Here is a 16,669-nt window from a genome sequence, read left to right on the forward strand (position 1 = left end):
ATATAATGTTGCAAACTTTGCAAAAAAAGCAAATTCAAACTTTGTCTTTTGGAACATTTTTCTTGGGTGAATACTTTCAAGTTGTAGATGGCAACATGTTACAATTACACAAAATTTAAAAATGATGTAATGAGTTTTCAAGTTTTACTATCCATTTTGAGCTTGAAACAAATCTAAAAAATAATCCCACATATGGAGAATGTCTCATTAGGCCTTATCTTGCAAGGTTGCCATCTTGCAAATGACTGAGACCTGGGCTTGTTGTGTGCTGGGAAATGCACCTAGCTGCAATCATTTCAAACGCTATGTCTCACCCTATGAAAGGGGAAGATTCATTCATGGGCAGTTCATGGCTGCAGGGATATAACTATTTCAAATCGGGCCCATCTTTTTGAAATGCCCTGTACATTAACTAATATATTGTTTTTACTTTCCTTGCTTCCTTTTTTAGAACTAATATATTGTTTTTACCTTCTTTGCTTCCTTTTTTAGGTAGCATTTCGTTATTTGAATCTGACTGCTGGTTTGAAAGCTCTTCTTTGCCATTATCAATTTCTGTGCTGTCTTTATTCTCAACACTAGCCTTTTCTTTTGCTGTTTCATCAGTCACTGAGTTTTGATTCTCCAGCGTTTCACCACTTCTGACTCTGGCTGCATCCAGAATTTCATCTGAAAAAAAAAATGAACCAAATTTCGATCAAAGTTAAATTGGAAACTACAGTTCTGAAAGACCCTGAGTGCAGGAAACGCAGCTTCTAACTCTCTTCCATTGCCAAAGCATCCCAATGTTCTTTTGAAAGATCCATGTAGTAGAGTTAATATCTTATTCATCATTGCTTTGTGCCATACTACTTGCACATGCAATTCTACTATGTTATTGAAAGGACAAGTTGATCAGTCAATATACAATGTCCCAATAAATGTCACTGACAGCATAATTAGGGGATTCTGTACATTGGGTTGTTCTCATAAAATATATATGAGTATAATTTATTTATAAAACTGGTAACTGTGAATAAATTACACAATAAATGCAAAGAAGCAAATATTCAGGCTCATATGGAATCAGTAGGAACCTCTTCTCAGTAAGACGACCTCAGTAATAAGGCAGGATATGGAAGAAGGCATGTCCAACAAAATTCTTCAAGTCGGTTTCCCTTTCATTTTAGATATTCTTGGAGATTAGAGACTGGGATTAAAGAAACCTCAACAAAGAACCTACTCAAAAATCTGACCAAATTATTTGACTGGTGAAAGAGATGTTGGAGAAGATGTACCTCCCAGTTTCACCAAACAGTATTATGTTTGTACAAGAATGGACTGGAGGAGGCAGCTACATTCTTGAAAAATATACCATAGTCATGTTCTCCAAATGGAATAACAGTCACAGTAAAGTAGGACCCAGGCAGTTTTACCCTCTCCTGCCCTTGGTTTGTCTTAAGTGTTTCAATCTTAGGAGCAATTTTTTTACATTTGCCTATGGAAAATAAATTCAAACCAGCTAAAGCTTGACTCTGGGCTTTTACAAAAGAACTGATGTGTAGAAAGCAGTGGATCTGGTCTTACCCAATCTAACCCCCTTGCACTTACATGTTCTTTCTTTCATCAAGCAATGAAAGCTATAAATGTTGCCAAGCATTATGAGAAACTAAACAACTTCACAATGGTAAAACTCTACACCTGTGACTTATTTCATTGTATATTAAAGCAAGCTAGGAGTACAAAAAACAAGTTGTCAGAAAACAGTTGTGATCTTATCTTCTCTAGAGGAAAATAGTAGAAACACAACATCTCCAGAACCTTCTGCAAGCAGCATAGAGGTAGTCAACTTTTCTGTAAATTCATGTAATGTATTTATTGTAATACATAAAACAAATTCAAATAATGGTATGGCGTCTGCCAGTACAAAAATAGCAGGGACCTCTGTTTTGGCAATTAGGATTAAGGTTAGCTACTATACTAATGATTAAGGGGAAACTCGTTGGTTAATGGAATCAAATAGACAGAACACAAAACACCAGTGTAGAAATTGTATTCTCTCAGATCTAAAGAAATGTCTGATGTGGAAACTCTGAAAACATGTCATGGAAAATATATATCTATCCTTATGTATCATGATCACTTAACAAGTCCATAGTGTCCTGAGAAGTGACAATGAGTTTAACACTAAAGCGACATTAATGGTAATATAGAATGACATGAAAAAGTTCATAGCAAACTCTGCCAAAGTCCAAGCCAGAGTCTCTTGAAAATATAAACGAAAGCACTATGTGGCCATAATTGATCTTTATAAAACTGGCCAGAGTGACTGACACATACTGCACCAAAACCTGTCTTCACCATTTAAGAGTCAAACTGAGCTCATGTAAGACTGCTTGACAAAAAGATAGCTCTGGTTTGAGACTTCCATATTGTTGATTATGACCAAACTAAAAGGGAAAAAAGAAGAAAAATGTCAAAAATGACAAAAATGATTGAAGTGGCATTATAATACTGCATGTAATAAGCAATGTGAAAATGCATGCCACTATTCAAAGTGGAACTACAACTAGTTGAACATGCTATCTGTAGTGAACCTGGCCCCCGGAAGATGGGCACAAGTACAGTAACCTGTATTTTAAAAAATGGATGTTATCCAAAATAGTGTAACCTCAGCATGTAAGATGTTGCATGAATGAGCTTTTTTTTTAAAAAAAAAACAACACCTTAAACCTATGCTTATTGTATAAAATGTATTTGTTTTGGTAACAGGAAAACTAATATGCCAGCTGTTACCTAGTACAGAAATAATGCCATTATGCTGGGCTAAGATGAACAATGATAATAATTAAATATAAATTTGGAAAAGGAAAGTGCTCCTCAAATAAGATCTCAAGAATAGGAACACATATTGTGATACTTCAAATGTCACATTTGTCAGCCTTATGGTGAATATGCATCATAAAGTTAAAGGTTGTATTAAGAGTTACATTTTAAATATATAACAACAGATATATGGAGTATGTCCTGAGTCATGCAGTTTTTGACATGAGCTTTAAGATTTTTTTACTTTTTTATAATTAAAGGGTAAGTGATTGCCAAACATACATACAAAGATTTTAAAAACAGGATTGACATATGGGGTAACAGTGGGGAAAACATGGGTAAGGGAAGGAAAAGGTGAAAAGACTGTGGAGGAACAAACACATAGGGATAATAGGGGATGAGCTTAAAGATTTTGTGTCTTGTCATTATAGTGTTAAATACAGTAGAGTTCCGGTTATTTGACATAAAGGAGCGGGCAGAATGACGGATAACCAGAACTGTTCGATAACGGGGAGGCCTATTATCAAAGCCTCTCCTTCTCCAAGCCCTGGGCTCCCTCCATTGCTGCAATGGAGGAAGCCGGGGTCTTGGGAGGGATGGGACGCTTCTCTCTCTCCCCAAGCACCGGGCTCTCTCTGTTGCTGCAATGGAGGGAGCCGAGGTCTTGGCAGCGAGGGAAGGAACGCTTCTCTCCCTTTCCAAGCCCCAGGTTCCCACCGTTGCTGCAACGGAGGAAGCAGGGGTCTTTGGCAGGGAGGGAAAGGATGCTTCTCTCCCCCTCCAAGTGCCAGGCACCAGTGGGGGGGGGGGGGGGGGGGGTGAGAAGCCGGGGCCTAGGATAATATGGTGTGTCGGATAAACGAAGTCGGATAACCAGAAATCTACTGTATTTTAGTGTTGTTTCTTAATGATAAAGACTTCTTTATTTCAGAACCAAGTTAACTTAAGTTGAAAGTTCAGAAAGTGCATATAAAGTAAATAGATGTTTGTCTTCTTATTGCATATAATATTGAAAGTATGCATCTTTCAGTGGAAGAGAATGAAAGGTCTTGTATGAGGAGCACTTTGCTTTTCCAATTATCACTTCCATTCACCCTTCCATTTCTCAAAATCTGCCAAATGGTTATCAGAAACACCAGAAAGACTGAAAGTAGGAAGGTGTCCCTTTATATGAATGGGAGCCCACATGCATGACCTTAACACTCAACTGCTTCATTAAGATACATTTCTGAAGACGGTATCTTACCATTTCTTATGACTGATTATATAATTTAGCACAGTCTAAACCTAAAAAATGATAAAAGGCTGACTAATACTATTTCATTTCAGAAGTGATAGCATAAAATATGCTTTTTGACAGCAAATAAGTAAAAAGGTATGTATATTTCTTTGTTTCATGTTCTGTTTAAAGAAGGAAGATATACAAATTCAGAGGCTTGCATCTAATAGCCACTCTGAAAGCAGAAAGCACATTTGTCTGTGTACACAGAGGCAACCTATATGTACCCTGCCATATGTTGTCTCTGCTGTTCAGAGAGACCACTATGGACAATTCACTATGGATAGAAGTGGGGCAGAAAAGGGTAGGGAAAATGAGTTGTACACATATACTGAAAATAGGGGGGTGGGTGGGAACAGGCAGGAAGGGAGAGGGGGGCTCTCTTTGTCTGTTTCAAAATAGCAATGGTTTTGGCTTATCAAAAATACAGCTATATAGACTGAGTAAAGTCTGAGGTCCTAGAGATAAATTCCCATTATCTACATGGGCAATATACATGGTCTCAAGTGTTATCAGTGTTTGAAATTACCTGCTTGTGCTGCCAACATATATAGGGTTTCTGGCGCCATTTGGAGATTATACACAATGATACAAATGCATTCATACCGACTGGGGAATAAGATCAGCCAAAGAATGAAACCTCTCAGAGATGCATATTGACAGTACAACCCATTCTTCATAATGCTAATATATCTACACATTTCTCACTGAATATTAACTCTGACATACATCATACATAAATGCATACTAAAACCTTAAGTGCCTTCCCCTTCTTTATTTCACAACAATTAACTTGCATAATCTAAAAACATTGTCTGTATTTGGAAAAATCCTTAATATGATGTTGCACTTGAATGAGTGGGAAACTAAGGAAGGAATGCGGAGTTTACTGTTGTTTTCCATTACATTAGACCTGGAAAATTGTGGCTAATGTCTTTCAAAAAGATCAGGATAAGGTATGAAGCCATGCCTCAAAGTCAGTTTATGAATGTAGACCTCACTAGAAGCCATGAACCATAGCTACTAGTTTGTAAACAATTGAAAGCTATGTTCAGTTGTGGTTTTCTGACTTCTTTCTTACATTTGAGGAGACAAAGCAAAATAGCAACAATGTAACTGTGTAAGTGTAATGGGTTTGCATTTAAGTTGGCTTATGAATATAGGATTTGATTTTCTGAACATGCCAAATAGCTTGGATAGTGTATTTGAACAAAGCAGAAAACAGAACTACAGCTCTAATTTAATTAGGCAAGCCTCCACTTTACTCTCGTTCTGTAAAGAGCTGAAAACTTGGTGGTTTAAACAAATTTTTGAATAGAGCTCTTAGACCCATCAGCTATGCCCTTGTTTAGTTTTTTATCCACCCTTGCCCACCCGGTATTGGAATACCTGGCACAATTAGCACTTTATAGTTGGCCATTCCAACGCTTAATCTTGGCCACTGTATTTGGACTCATTGATGGAGTTCTGTTATTAGGTTTAAAATGGTGGATTACATGTTTTCTTGATTATTTGTTATGCGCATCTGTTATTGTGTCTAATGTTTTAAATTGCTGTATTTTAACTGACTGTATGTTTTTTAATGTTGGAAACCGCTCTGAGTCTCTTGAGGAGATAGGGCGGTATATAAATAAAGATTATTATTATTATTATTATTATTATTATTATTATTATTATTATTATTATTTATCTTGGTTGATTTTTATTCCCTGAGATTACAAAAACCAAATGCAGAATCAAATATAGTTTGAGTCTGATAAGAATCTGTAACAGCTAATTTGATTGAATTCATTTGCTAAATACAAGCATCACATTATCTGAAAAAATGACTATACAGCATCTTGACTTTGCATTACACTGCAAAGCTGAGCTATTAGAAGAACAATGTGGAGTTTCTACTGTTTATTTGTTTCATTAAAACACAGGGTTTAAAACACACAGGTCAGTGATTTTTCTGTAAAAGCAATAGGAAGAACCTGGCTTAGGGAGTGACAATGTTCAGGTAACTATAAGTGCAAAAAGGAGTGACAATTGTACCTAACAAATTCATGCATTCTGGATGATTAAAAGTTCATTTCAGAGAACTATAATTTCAACCCAATATAAGTTAGCCTGTCTGATTTTTATCAATGGGATACAAGTCAAGAAGGTAAAAACGCAAAGCATGTTTGATAAAGCATTGCATGTAATTAACAATTCAGAATTAGTTAAACAGATTCTTACCATTTGCTACAGCAAGAAATGATTTGTTGCTACCCCGTGCTTTATTAGTAAGGTCTTCTGTTATATCCATATGTCGATGAATTTCTTCACGATTGTCTTCCAGAGTTTTGCAAATATCAGCTTCCCAGTAATCTTTGTCAAGACATTCAATTAACTCTGCCAGCTGGACTTTTGTGCTGTAGTACCAGATTTTCTTATCTTTCTCATGCTCTGAATCTTCCTCTCTGTGACAGTATTAAAATAATTGTTCATAAATTGGCAAGGAAAACAGGAAGAAGAGTATCTAAAGATAGCCAAGGTGCATATTCAATTATTATGGCGATTGCATTGTCGAAGGCTTTCACTGCTGGAATCATTAAGGTGTTGTATAGTTTCCGGGTTGTAATGAACTAATAAATGCCACCCAAACACGGGAGGCCTCTGGGCAGCAAGCAATCAAGAGCTAGTGAACACCACCCAGACAAAGGATGTCTCCAGGCAATAAACAATTCAAAGGGAACAAAGGCTAGGCTACTTCTAGGCAGATATGGATCCAATGGATCTAATTTACATATGTTTTAAATGTTATAATGTATTTTAATGAACATGGCCACACAGCCCGAAAGACATACAACAACCCTGTGATCCCGGCCATGAAAGCCTTCGACAACACATATTTTAATGATGTAGTTTTATAGTTTTAATTGATGATATGTATTGTTTTTGTTTTATTATGTTCTTGGCATTAAATGTTGCCAACTGTTGTAAGCCACCCTGAGTCCCGCCGGGTGAGAAGAGCGGGGTATAAATGCAGAAAATAAATAAATAAATATCTTTACTATTCACATGCTAATGGAGGGATAATAAATAATAAATAATAATAAACTTTACTTTTATATCCCGCCCCATCTCTCTGAAGGGACTCGGGGTGGCTCACAACAGGGACAAGCCCGAAACAACAACACAACATATTTGACAAAAACTTAAAACATTCCAATGATACACAAAATAAAATAATGGACAATACATTAAAATCCAAGCAGATAAAATCACAGTAATTAAAAGCAAACCACTCAAACACTTGCAAATCAAGCTTCCTAACTGCACCCCTCACACTTGGTTAACAGACATTGGTTCTTTCTCCCTGGACACTCCACAGGTACATATACTCCACTTGCCTTACCACCATCAGATCCTCTGAAGATGACAGTCACAGATGCAGGCAAAACATTAGGAGAAAATGCTGCTAGAACATGGCTATACAGCCCAGAAACCACACAACACCCTATTATGGTGATTTTTTCTCCGCCCCAAATTAATCCATTAGATGTTACTAAACTTGTATGATAAATAGCTGCTAATATTAATTATAAGATTACTTCCAAATTCAATTTGTATAACATGATTTGCTACATTATTACAGAATTAACATAATATACAAACACTTTCCTATATTCAAATTGTGTTCTCCTGTAACATGCTATATATTCTAATATAGTTTCAGTATATTTCAGCACTATATGAAATTTCAGAGAAATTGTTCCAAAAAACAGGGGTTTATCAAGAGCACAATATTTAAGTGAAAATATAATCTAATACTCAAATCTAAATGAATTTTTCAATTGTGCATCGAACACCAGATTCACTGTGAGCACTTTGAGTTACATTATTACAGGAAGAACCCACAATTATTAATCAATCTTGTTAGCCTGAAAAATTTTGCTCATTTGAGGAGCAGTACAAAGTTTTATCTCTGATATAATGCTGAGATATAGAGGCACTCACTCTAAAAGAAATATTTTGGGTTAGGAAATGTACTCCACTATGCTTATGAAAATTAAAGATGAAATCTGAAAAAAAATACAGTCACAGAGCTTTAAAAGATCTTGGGAATAATTAACTTCAAATAAAAATTAAATAAATATTCCATTGTTTGCAAATAGTGGACCAATAAGGGTCACTCTGCATATTTTCTTCCAAATTAATATTAAGTGTGCTGTTACAGTCTTTTTTTCTCTGAGGGCAAGAGCAGATATATCCTACATCCAAACATCAAGCGTGGAAGCAAATTTGTTCTGATATGGTTGCAGAAAGAATGAACAGAGAAACCATATTTCATTGAGTAATAGTCACACTTTTTATCCCTCTTTTTGACCAAAAAAAGAGGATAGGACTATTGCACGATTAAGAAATCTAACTCCTGGCAGATGATCTGTACACAGTGTAGCCAGTGGAAGAAGACAAGGAGAAGACTCCGGGTTTCCCTCTTCAGGTGGTTTTGCTGCACTATACAAACAACAACTAAGGTAACTTTTTATGATCAACCCTTAAATGTTTAGGCTTAAAATGTAATTTTTACTGATTTGGTCTTTACATCAAAAATGAATTAATATTTTTAAATCTTCATATGAATAACCCTAGCTCATTTCGCCATTATATTCTGTAGATAATTATTTAACTATTTACAGTGTGGGCTTGAGGAAAACAACAAGGAAATTGTGAAATCTGACGAGAGAATGAGAGTATGACACAGCTAAAGGATCCAGCCCCAAATTGGAGGCTAGGGACCTGAGGTGACACTTCAAAAGGATTGCTGTATGTCACTAACAAACAACAGTGCATTTGTCATGAGGTCCTACTAAATGGACATTATAGTAATCTCCTGGTAATCCAAACTTTCCATACAAAAGGTTTCTTTCCCTATCTGTAAGGTCTTGATGAATTCAAAGGTCTGATCTCAAATGTGTCCATGGGCCAACTTTTTCTAAGCTTTCACAACTTGACCTACCCGTGTCTAACAGCTAGGACTGAGGAACACAGGCATTGTGAAAACACTACATAATAATAATAATAATAATAACAACAACAACAACAACAACAACAACAACAACAACAACAACAACAACAACAACTTTATTTTTATACCCCGCCCCATCTCCCCGAAGGGACTCGGGGCGGCTTACATGGGGCCAGGCCCGATAAAACAAACAAAACAGTAACAAAGCAATAAAACAATTATCCGAGTAAAAAACATCAACATCAATAAAAACAATCATTAAAATCAACAAGCAGGATACATATTCAATCCCTTGTGACTACAGGCTTCAGAACTTCTTAGTATGGCTAAAATAATTACGAGTCTGTCAGTCTAAAATACTATATACAGTTACGTTCCAGGAACACCCACAATAAGTGAAAATCCACAAAGTAGGGAAACTATATTTATTTTAGTATTTATACATTATTTTAGTAGTTATAGACTATTTTAATATAGACTATTTTAAGTCTTTATCAACCAATCGTGTGTTGATAAATCGCATCCTTCTCCTTCCGTTGCCACTTGGGCTCCTTTTCTCTCCCTTTGGCTTCTCCTTCCTCCCTTCCTTACGCTGTAAACTGTAATTTTTTATGACTTATAATAGTCTTTTAGAGGTTATTGAAAAACTGCAAAACAGCGAATCCGCAAAAGTGAACCGTGAAGTAGTGAGGGAACATTGTACTAACTTGTTGATCTTCTAAACCAATTGATAATATAGAACAGTGTTTCTTAAACTCTGCTCCTCCAGGTTTTTTGGACTTCAGCTCCCAGAAATCCCAGCCAGTTTGCCAGCTGTCAGGAATTGTGGGAGCAGAGGTTGAAAACACCAGGAGGAGTAGAGTTTAAGATACACTAATTCAGAATAATCACTAGGATTTGCCTGTGTGCACAAATGCTGACTGCATTTTTCTGTCAAGAACTGTATTAAATTGCAGCTATATTTTGGTACATGTAGAAAAGTGGGCTATCACTTTAAAAATTTGATTAAAGTTTGATGTACAATAATTGTCGTTTTACTGTATGTTTGCAAACCTACACATACTGATTAATGAGGACACATGTATATTCTGAACTTTTAATATTGTATTTTATAGATATGAACTACCTCCTATGTGTTCAGATTTACAGAATATCCAAGAGTTGTTCAAATTCTCTACAAATCAGTTAACACTACGTAACACAATTCTTGTTCCTGGGTTATAAATGTCATTTCCTAATTGGTTCTATCATAAAAACATGGAAAAAGTTTATACTATAGCACATTTTACTATAGTTTTTAATGAATATAGTCTCAACCAATTCAACATACTAATTCAAATCTCACAACCACTGAGGATGCCTGCCATAGATGTGGGTGAACCGTCAGGAGAGAATGCTTTTGGAAGATGGCCATACAGTCCGGAAAACTCACTGTAACTCAATTCAACATACTTTGTGGCAGCCATAGAAACGAAGATTCTGAAGTAAAACAACTACTTTCAAAGTAAGTACTAGGCTTGCTCAAACAATTCGATTTCCCTGTTACCCGTTATTAATTCGTTACTTTCGAAGCAATATACGACCTTGATTGTCCACACGTCTGGATATCGCGGTTTCGAACCGCGACTGGTCGTTTTTTGTTATGTCGTCGTTTTTTTTCGTTGGGAAAAAAAGCTTTTGCAAATCACCCAAACTTGTTTAAGTGCACTGGGGCAACCTAGCGTGTTGTTTGCACCTTGTGGCCAATCAGAGAGCACGTTTAACCCGGGGGAGGGGCTGGTAGTACGTCCTAAATGAAAAGAGCGAGCACAGGGAGCCTCGTGGCTCATTTGCACCGGGAATCTGGAGAGGGTGGAAGTGAGATTCTAGGCAGGCAGGCAGGCAGGCAAGATTGCTGCGTCACAGCTTCCTTGGCTGAGCTAGAGCTAGGCTACAGATTAGAAGACCGGGAGAAAAGGTTGGGTGGGTGAGGTGGGGTGGGGTGGGGTTGGAAACTGTTGGGTGTTTCTTTTTTATTTTTTTGCAAAGGGCCTGTGGGCTTTTTTCCTCACAAGATTGGAGTTTTCCATTTTCCCACCCGGCCTGCAATTTTTCTGCTGCGCCATTTTGCCTGTTGCGGGCGGGGTGGGCTTTCTTCTTGATTAGGATACTTTTCTTTTTTCAATGCAAAAGGGTTTTTGGAAATAAGGGAGCCTGATTTGGCCTCCTTTCCTTCTAGGCTGCTCAAGCAGGGCTGTTTGTCTGTGCCAGGGCCGCTGTGAATCAAAAGCCAAGTTTGGCAAAAGGGTTGCACGTCCCATACTCCTTTGTAGAACTACACCTCCTTTTTGGGAAATAAGGGAGCCTGCCTGATTTGGCCTCCTTTCCTGCTAGGCTGCTCAAGCAGGGCTGTTTGTCTGTGCCAGGCCCACTGTGAATCAAAAGCCAAGTTTGGCAAAAGGGTTGCACATCCCCTACTCCTTTGTAGAACTACACCTCCTTTTTGGGAAATAAGGGAGCCTGCCTGATTTGGCCTCCTTTCCTGCTAGGCTGCTCAAGCAGGGCTGTTTGTCTGTGCCAGGCCCACTGTGAATCAAAAGCCAAGTTTGGCAAAAGGGTTGCACGTCCCATAGTCCTTTGTAGAACAACACCTCCTTTTTGGGAAATAAGGGAGCCTGCCTGATTTGACCTCCTTTCCTGCTAGGCTGCTCAAGCAGGGCTGTTTGTCTGTGCCAGGCCCACTGTGAATCAAAAGCCAAGTTTGGCAAAAGGGTTGCACGTCCCATACTCCTTTGTAGAACTACACCTCCTTTTTGGGAAATAAGGGAGCCTGCCTGATTTGGCCTCCTTTCCTTCTAGGCTGCTCAAGCAGGGCTGTTTGTCTGTGCCAGGCCCGCTGTGAATCAAAAGCCAAGTTTGGCAAAAGGGTTGCACGTCCCATACTCCTTTGTAGAACTACACCTCCTTTTTGGGAAATAAGGGAGCCTGCCTGATTTGGCCTCCTTTCCTGCTAGGCTGCTCAAGCTGGGCTGTTTGTCTGTGCTAGGGCCGCTGTGAATCAAAAGCCAAGTTTGGCAAAAGTTTGCCAAAGTAGGGCTTGCATAAAATCTTTCTCCGATAGTAACCTAACAAGGTCTGGAAAATACAGGTATCCCGTATAACAATAAGAACAACTGTAATAGAAGGGTTTGCGGCAGTTAATAGACCCTGAACACATTGCCAATCAAGAAACAACACATCTTTCCCCCCAGTAACACAATACCTTCCTCCCTTCTGTTACCTGAAAACACTCCCGTTATCATGAAGCGTTCAGCTGAACGCGGGTCTAGTGGAGCAAGTCCTGCTAGTGGTCAAGCTACTGCCCAGACACTGTGGGGGGGCAAAAAAGTTAGGGTGGGTCCCATCCATCTGGAACACGGAACGATGGGAGTTGGTGGACTTGATGAAGAAGCTGGCTGTTCGACTGCTGAAAGTTCACAGCCCTCCACCCGGAGCCAGTTGTCGGTTGGAGCCGAGACAACTGGACAATCAATGGAACATACAGGTGTTGCCGTCCTGGAACTACAGGTGGTGGATAGTGAGGATATAGATAACCCCACCCCTCCACCCGCTACTGACAGTGAGGAGGAGGTAGAGGAGGTAGTAGTACCATCAAATCATAGACTTTCTCATGCTGCTGAAAGGGTGCCCACGACTCCTATCTCCGTGGGCGTCGCAACAGTGGCTGTGGGGAGGCCAAGGTCATATATTTGGGACCATTTCCATGTCCACACTCAGCGTGCTACTTTGGCAGTTTGTAGACCCTGTGGGGCAAATATCAGCAGAGGCAGAGACCTGAGACATCTTGCGACCTCGGGGTTGAGCTCTCACATGAAGCGACACCATCCCTCCATATCGGTAGGAGGGGGAGCTGCAAGCCCTTCCAGTGGCAGCATTAGCACACAAAGTTCTCCTGGTGAAGATGGTGGAAGGCAGACACAGTCCACCTTGGAGGATTGGGCCATTCCTTTAGCCAGGAAGAAAACGGGGGAAACATTACCCACCCCCCAGCAGATAACCCAAAGTGTGGGAGAGATGATTGCCCTTGATCACCATCCCTTCCGCCTGGTTGAACAAGAAGGCTTCGTCCGCCTTATGAAACGACTGTGCCCCCGCTACAAAATCCCCTCCCGTCACACCTTTTCCAGAAAAGTTATTCCCGGATTGTACGAGGGCTGCAAGGAACGCATTATCCAGATGTTGCGTAGCGCCATGGGAGGACACATCCATTTTACCTCTGACATTTGGTCAAGCTTGGGAGGAGGCCATTCCTACCTCTCTCTCACTGCACATTGGTGGGAGAAGGAAGGCAGTATGGATACATCCCATCGTTGGGCACTCCTCGCATTGGAGGTAGTTGATCGTGATCACAAGGCAGAGACCATCTGCAGCTATCTGGAAAACATGATGGGGGAGTGGATGCGGTGCAGGCCGGAAGAAATGAGGAGGGGCTTCATGGTGACTGACGTTGGTAAAAATATGATCAAAGCGGTTGAAAGTGCAGGGTTTTTGAATGTCATCTGCATGGCCCACTTGCTTCACAATACCGTCAAGGAAGGTTTAAAGAGCCCGGAAGAGCAGCCGGCCAGCACCGCAAACATCGCCCTGCTGATCGCTGTAGAAAGATTGCGGGCTACTTCCACAGGAGCATCAAGGCAGCCCGGCAGCTAAGAGACAGGCAGAGCCTTGAAGGCCTCCCGCAGCACAAGCTGCTCCAGGACGTCTCTACCCGGTGGAATTCAACCTATAAGATGCTCGAACGCATGGTCGAGCAGCAGAAGGCGGTACACGGCATCTCCCTTACATTGGTTGCGCCTGTTAGCAAGCTTGTTCCAAATAAGCAAGAGTGGGACACCATCTCCCAGCTAGTAGACGTACTAAAGCCATTCAAACATGCTACAGAGACCCTTTCGGAATCAAAAGCCCTTCTTAGACAGGCAGTGCCCATGTCTTGAGGCTAAGGAGGCACCTAGAAAGGCTTGGGGCCGGTCGAACACTGGACTCCCTGGCTGGACCGCTGACACCGCCGGCCCAGGAGGTTGTGAGGAGGTTGTCCTTTGCTGTACGGAAACGCCTAGAACCACTTCTTTCCAGCAAGGTCCATATGCTGGCGGCCTTGTGTGATCCACGGCTAAAGTACAACGTCTGCCCAAAAGACTTTACCGTGTGGAAGGCCCAACTAGTTAACCTTGTGAGGGAGGTCTTTGCTGCCAGGGTGGAGGAAACGGGCACAGCGGCCCCTCTACCGGAAATGCCTGCCACACCCAGCACTAGCGCTAGTGGCGAGACTGATAGTCCCGGGGAGCCGGCTGGGGGTTGCCGTAGGGATACGGATCTACAGCCGCGACCAGGAAACGCTTTCTTTGCAGAGACGGTGGCCATACTTGCCTGCTCGGAAGAATCCTCTTTGCTGGCTTCTGCTCAAAAGGTAGACTCGGCCGAATGCTCGGTCAACAGGTACTTTGAGGAGCCTCCTGAGATAATTTCTTGTGATCCATTGGCCTATTGGGCTTCACGTGCTCACATGTGGCCGGATCTGTCGCACGTAGCCCGCCAGTTCCTCAGCTGTCCTCCCACCAGCGTTCAGAGCGAAAGGGTCTTCAGCCTAGCGGGAGATGTAGTCACGCCCCACCGCAGCTTGCTGGACCCTCAAACAGTTGAGAAACTGGTCTTCCTGAAGGCCAACCTTCCCGTGTTGAATTTCCCCGATTTGGATTTTGACACCGACGGCTCCTAGAACAACAGTTCTCCTCCTTTAAGCAGCTCTGCTTCTGAGTAACTTTGGCTATTTCTGTAGGGGGCCGGGGGGGGTTGCCCCTTTGGCCTCTGTCCAACAACTCTCTCCTCTATCCTACCATGCTTTCCTTCCTCTCTTCCCTTCCTTTCTCGTCTTTATCATCACACACCGTTGCCCACTGTCGTTTTTGGGTAAATCAATCTCTAGGGGCCGTTCCCTGAATCATAGAATCATCGAATCATAGAATCGTAGAGTTGGAAGAGACGTCATGGGCCATCTAGTCCAACCCCCCGCTAAGAAGCAGGTAATTGCATTCAAAGCACCCCCGACAGATGGCCATCCAGCCTCTGCTTAAAAGCTTCCAAAGAAGGAGCCTCCACCACAGTCAGGGGGAGAGAGTTCCACTGACGAACAGCCCTCACAGTGAGGAAGTTCTTCCTGATGTTCAGGTGGAATCTCCTTTCCGGTTGTTTGAAGCCATTGTTCCGTGTCCTAGTCTGCAGGGCAGCAGAAAATAAGCTTGCTCCCTCCTCCCTATGACTTTCCCTCACATATTTCTACATGGCTATCATGTCTTCTCTCAGCCTTCTCTTCTGCAGGCTAAACATGCCCAGCTCTTTAAGCCTCTCCTCATAGGGCTTGTTCTCCAGACCTTTAATCATTTTAGTCGCCCTCCTCTGGACGCTTTCCAGCTTGTCCGCATCTCCCTTCATCTGCGGTGCCCAAAATTGGACACAGTATTCCAGGTGTGGTCTGACCAAGGCAGAATAGAGGGGGAGCATGACTTCCCTGGATCTAGACGTTATTCCCCTATTGATGCAGGCCAAAATCCCATTGGCTTTTTTAGCTGCCGCATCACATTGTAGGCTCACGTTTAACTTGTTGTCCACGAGGACTCCAAGATCTTTTTCGCCCACACTGCTGTCAAGCCAGGCGTCCCCCGTTCTGTATCTTTGATTTCCATTTTTTTCTGCCAAAGTGAAGTATCTTGCATTTGTCTCTGTAGAACTTAATTTTGATAGTTTCGGCCCATCTCTCTAGTCTGAGGTTCCAATAGGTTTTTTCTCCTGTAATACTGATTCTGGATAGGTAGAAGGATATTCTGGGGGAACTTAGTCCATAAAAGCCAAGGTAGGAAATGCTTCCGCTTAGGGTTCAGTACGGATTACATTCAAATCTCTATCCTTTCTTTGACCAAAAATATTTCCAGAATGAGCCATGACTGTTAGGTCTTCTCCATATCCTCTCAGTTCCCATACAGAAAGAAGATTTTTATAATTGATGTGGATCCTTCGGTAAGACATACTTGGTGAAGGAATACGGGAGAGTCTCACTTTACAGAGATAACGGACCATCAGAACCTTTGTGGATGTGTCTTGCCGCATGAATTAGTACACCTCGTCCTTGGCCACCACTTCTCTAAATTTTCATCTTTCACTTTCCCATCGGCTTGAGCGGGTGTGGTCAACGCAGTGGCCGCAGGACGGCCGAATAATGGTCCCCGCGCCCTCTGTCCACGCACGCGGACGGTGCCGTTTGCCCGTCAGGGCGTGTGCCTTTGCGGCCTCTTTTGATGTGTGGGCGCAGGTTCCGTAGCATGGGAACTGCTTTTTGCTGGCTTGTTGGTATAACGACAGAAGAGGGTGTAATCACCGCTGAAAGTGGGACACCTCGGCCTTGGCCAGCATTTCTCAAAATGGTTGTCTATTGTCCCATCACCTTGAAAGGCTGTGGTTGATGCTGTGGCCGCGGGACGGCCGCCTTTGGGTCCCCTTGCCCTCTGGCCACGCACGCGGACGGTGCCGTTTGCCCGTCAGGGCGTGTTCCTTTG

The 16,669-nt window shown here is 41.5% G+C and overlaps 1 protein-coding gene across 6 annotated transcripts in view; it reads right to left on the reverse strand.

The window, feature by feature from the left end:
• The window catches only part of bptf (bromodomain PHD finger transcription factor), an 86,513-nt gene that overhangs the window by 44,069 nt on the left and 25,775 nt on the right, over positions 1–16,669 (reverse strand). For all 6 annotated transcript variants that reach the window (XM_008116379.3, XM_008116378.3, XM_008116376.3 and 3 more), the window contains exons 3-4: positions 6,308–6,531; positions 472–669 (exon numbers count right to left, since the gene is read on the reverse strand). In XM_008116379.3, coding sequence (XP_008114586.2) covers positions 472–669; positions 6,308–6,531 — 422 coding nt within the window. The remainder of the gene's footprint in view (positions 1–471; positions 670–6,307; positions 6,532–16,669) is intronic.

The sequence above is a fragment of the Anolis carolinensis genome, chromosome 2, assembly GCF_035594765.1.
Source record: "Anolis carolinensis isolate JA03-04 chromosome 2, rAnoCar3.1.pri, whole genome shotgun sequence".
In the NCBI taxonomy this organism is placed as follows: domain Eukaryota; kingdom Metazoa; phylum Chordata; class Lepidosauria; order Squamata; family Dactyloidae; genus Anolis; species Anolis carolinensis.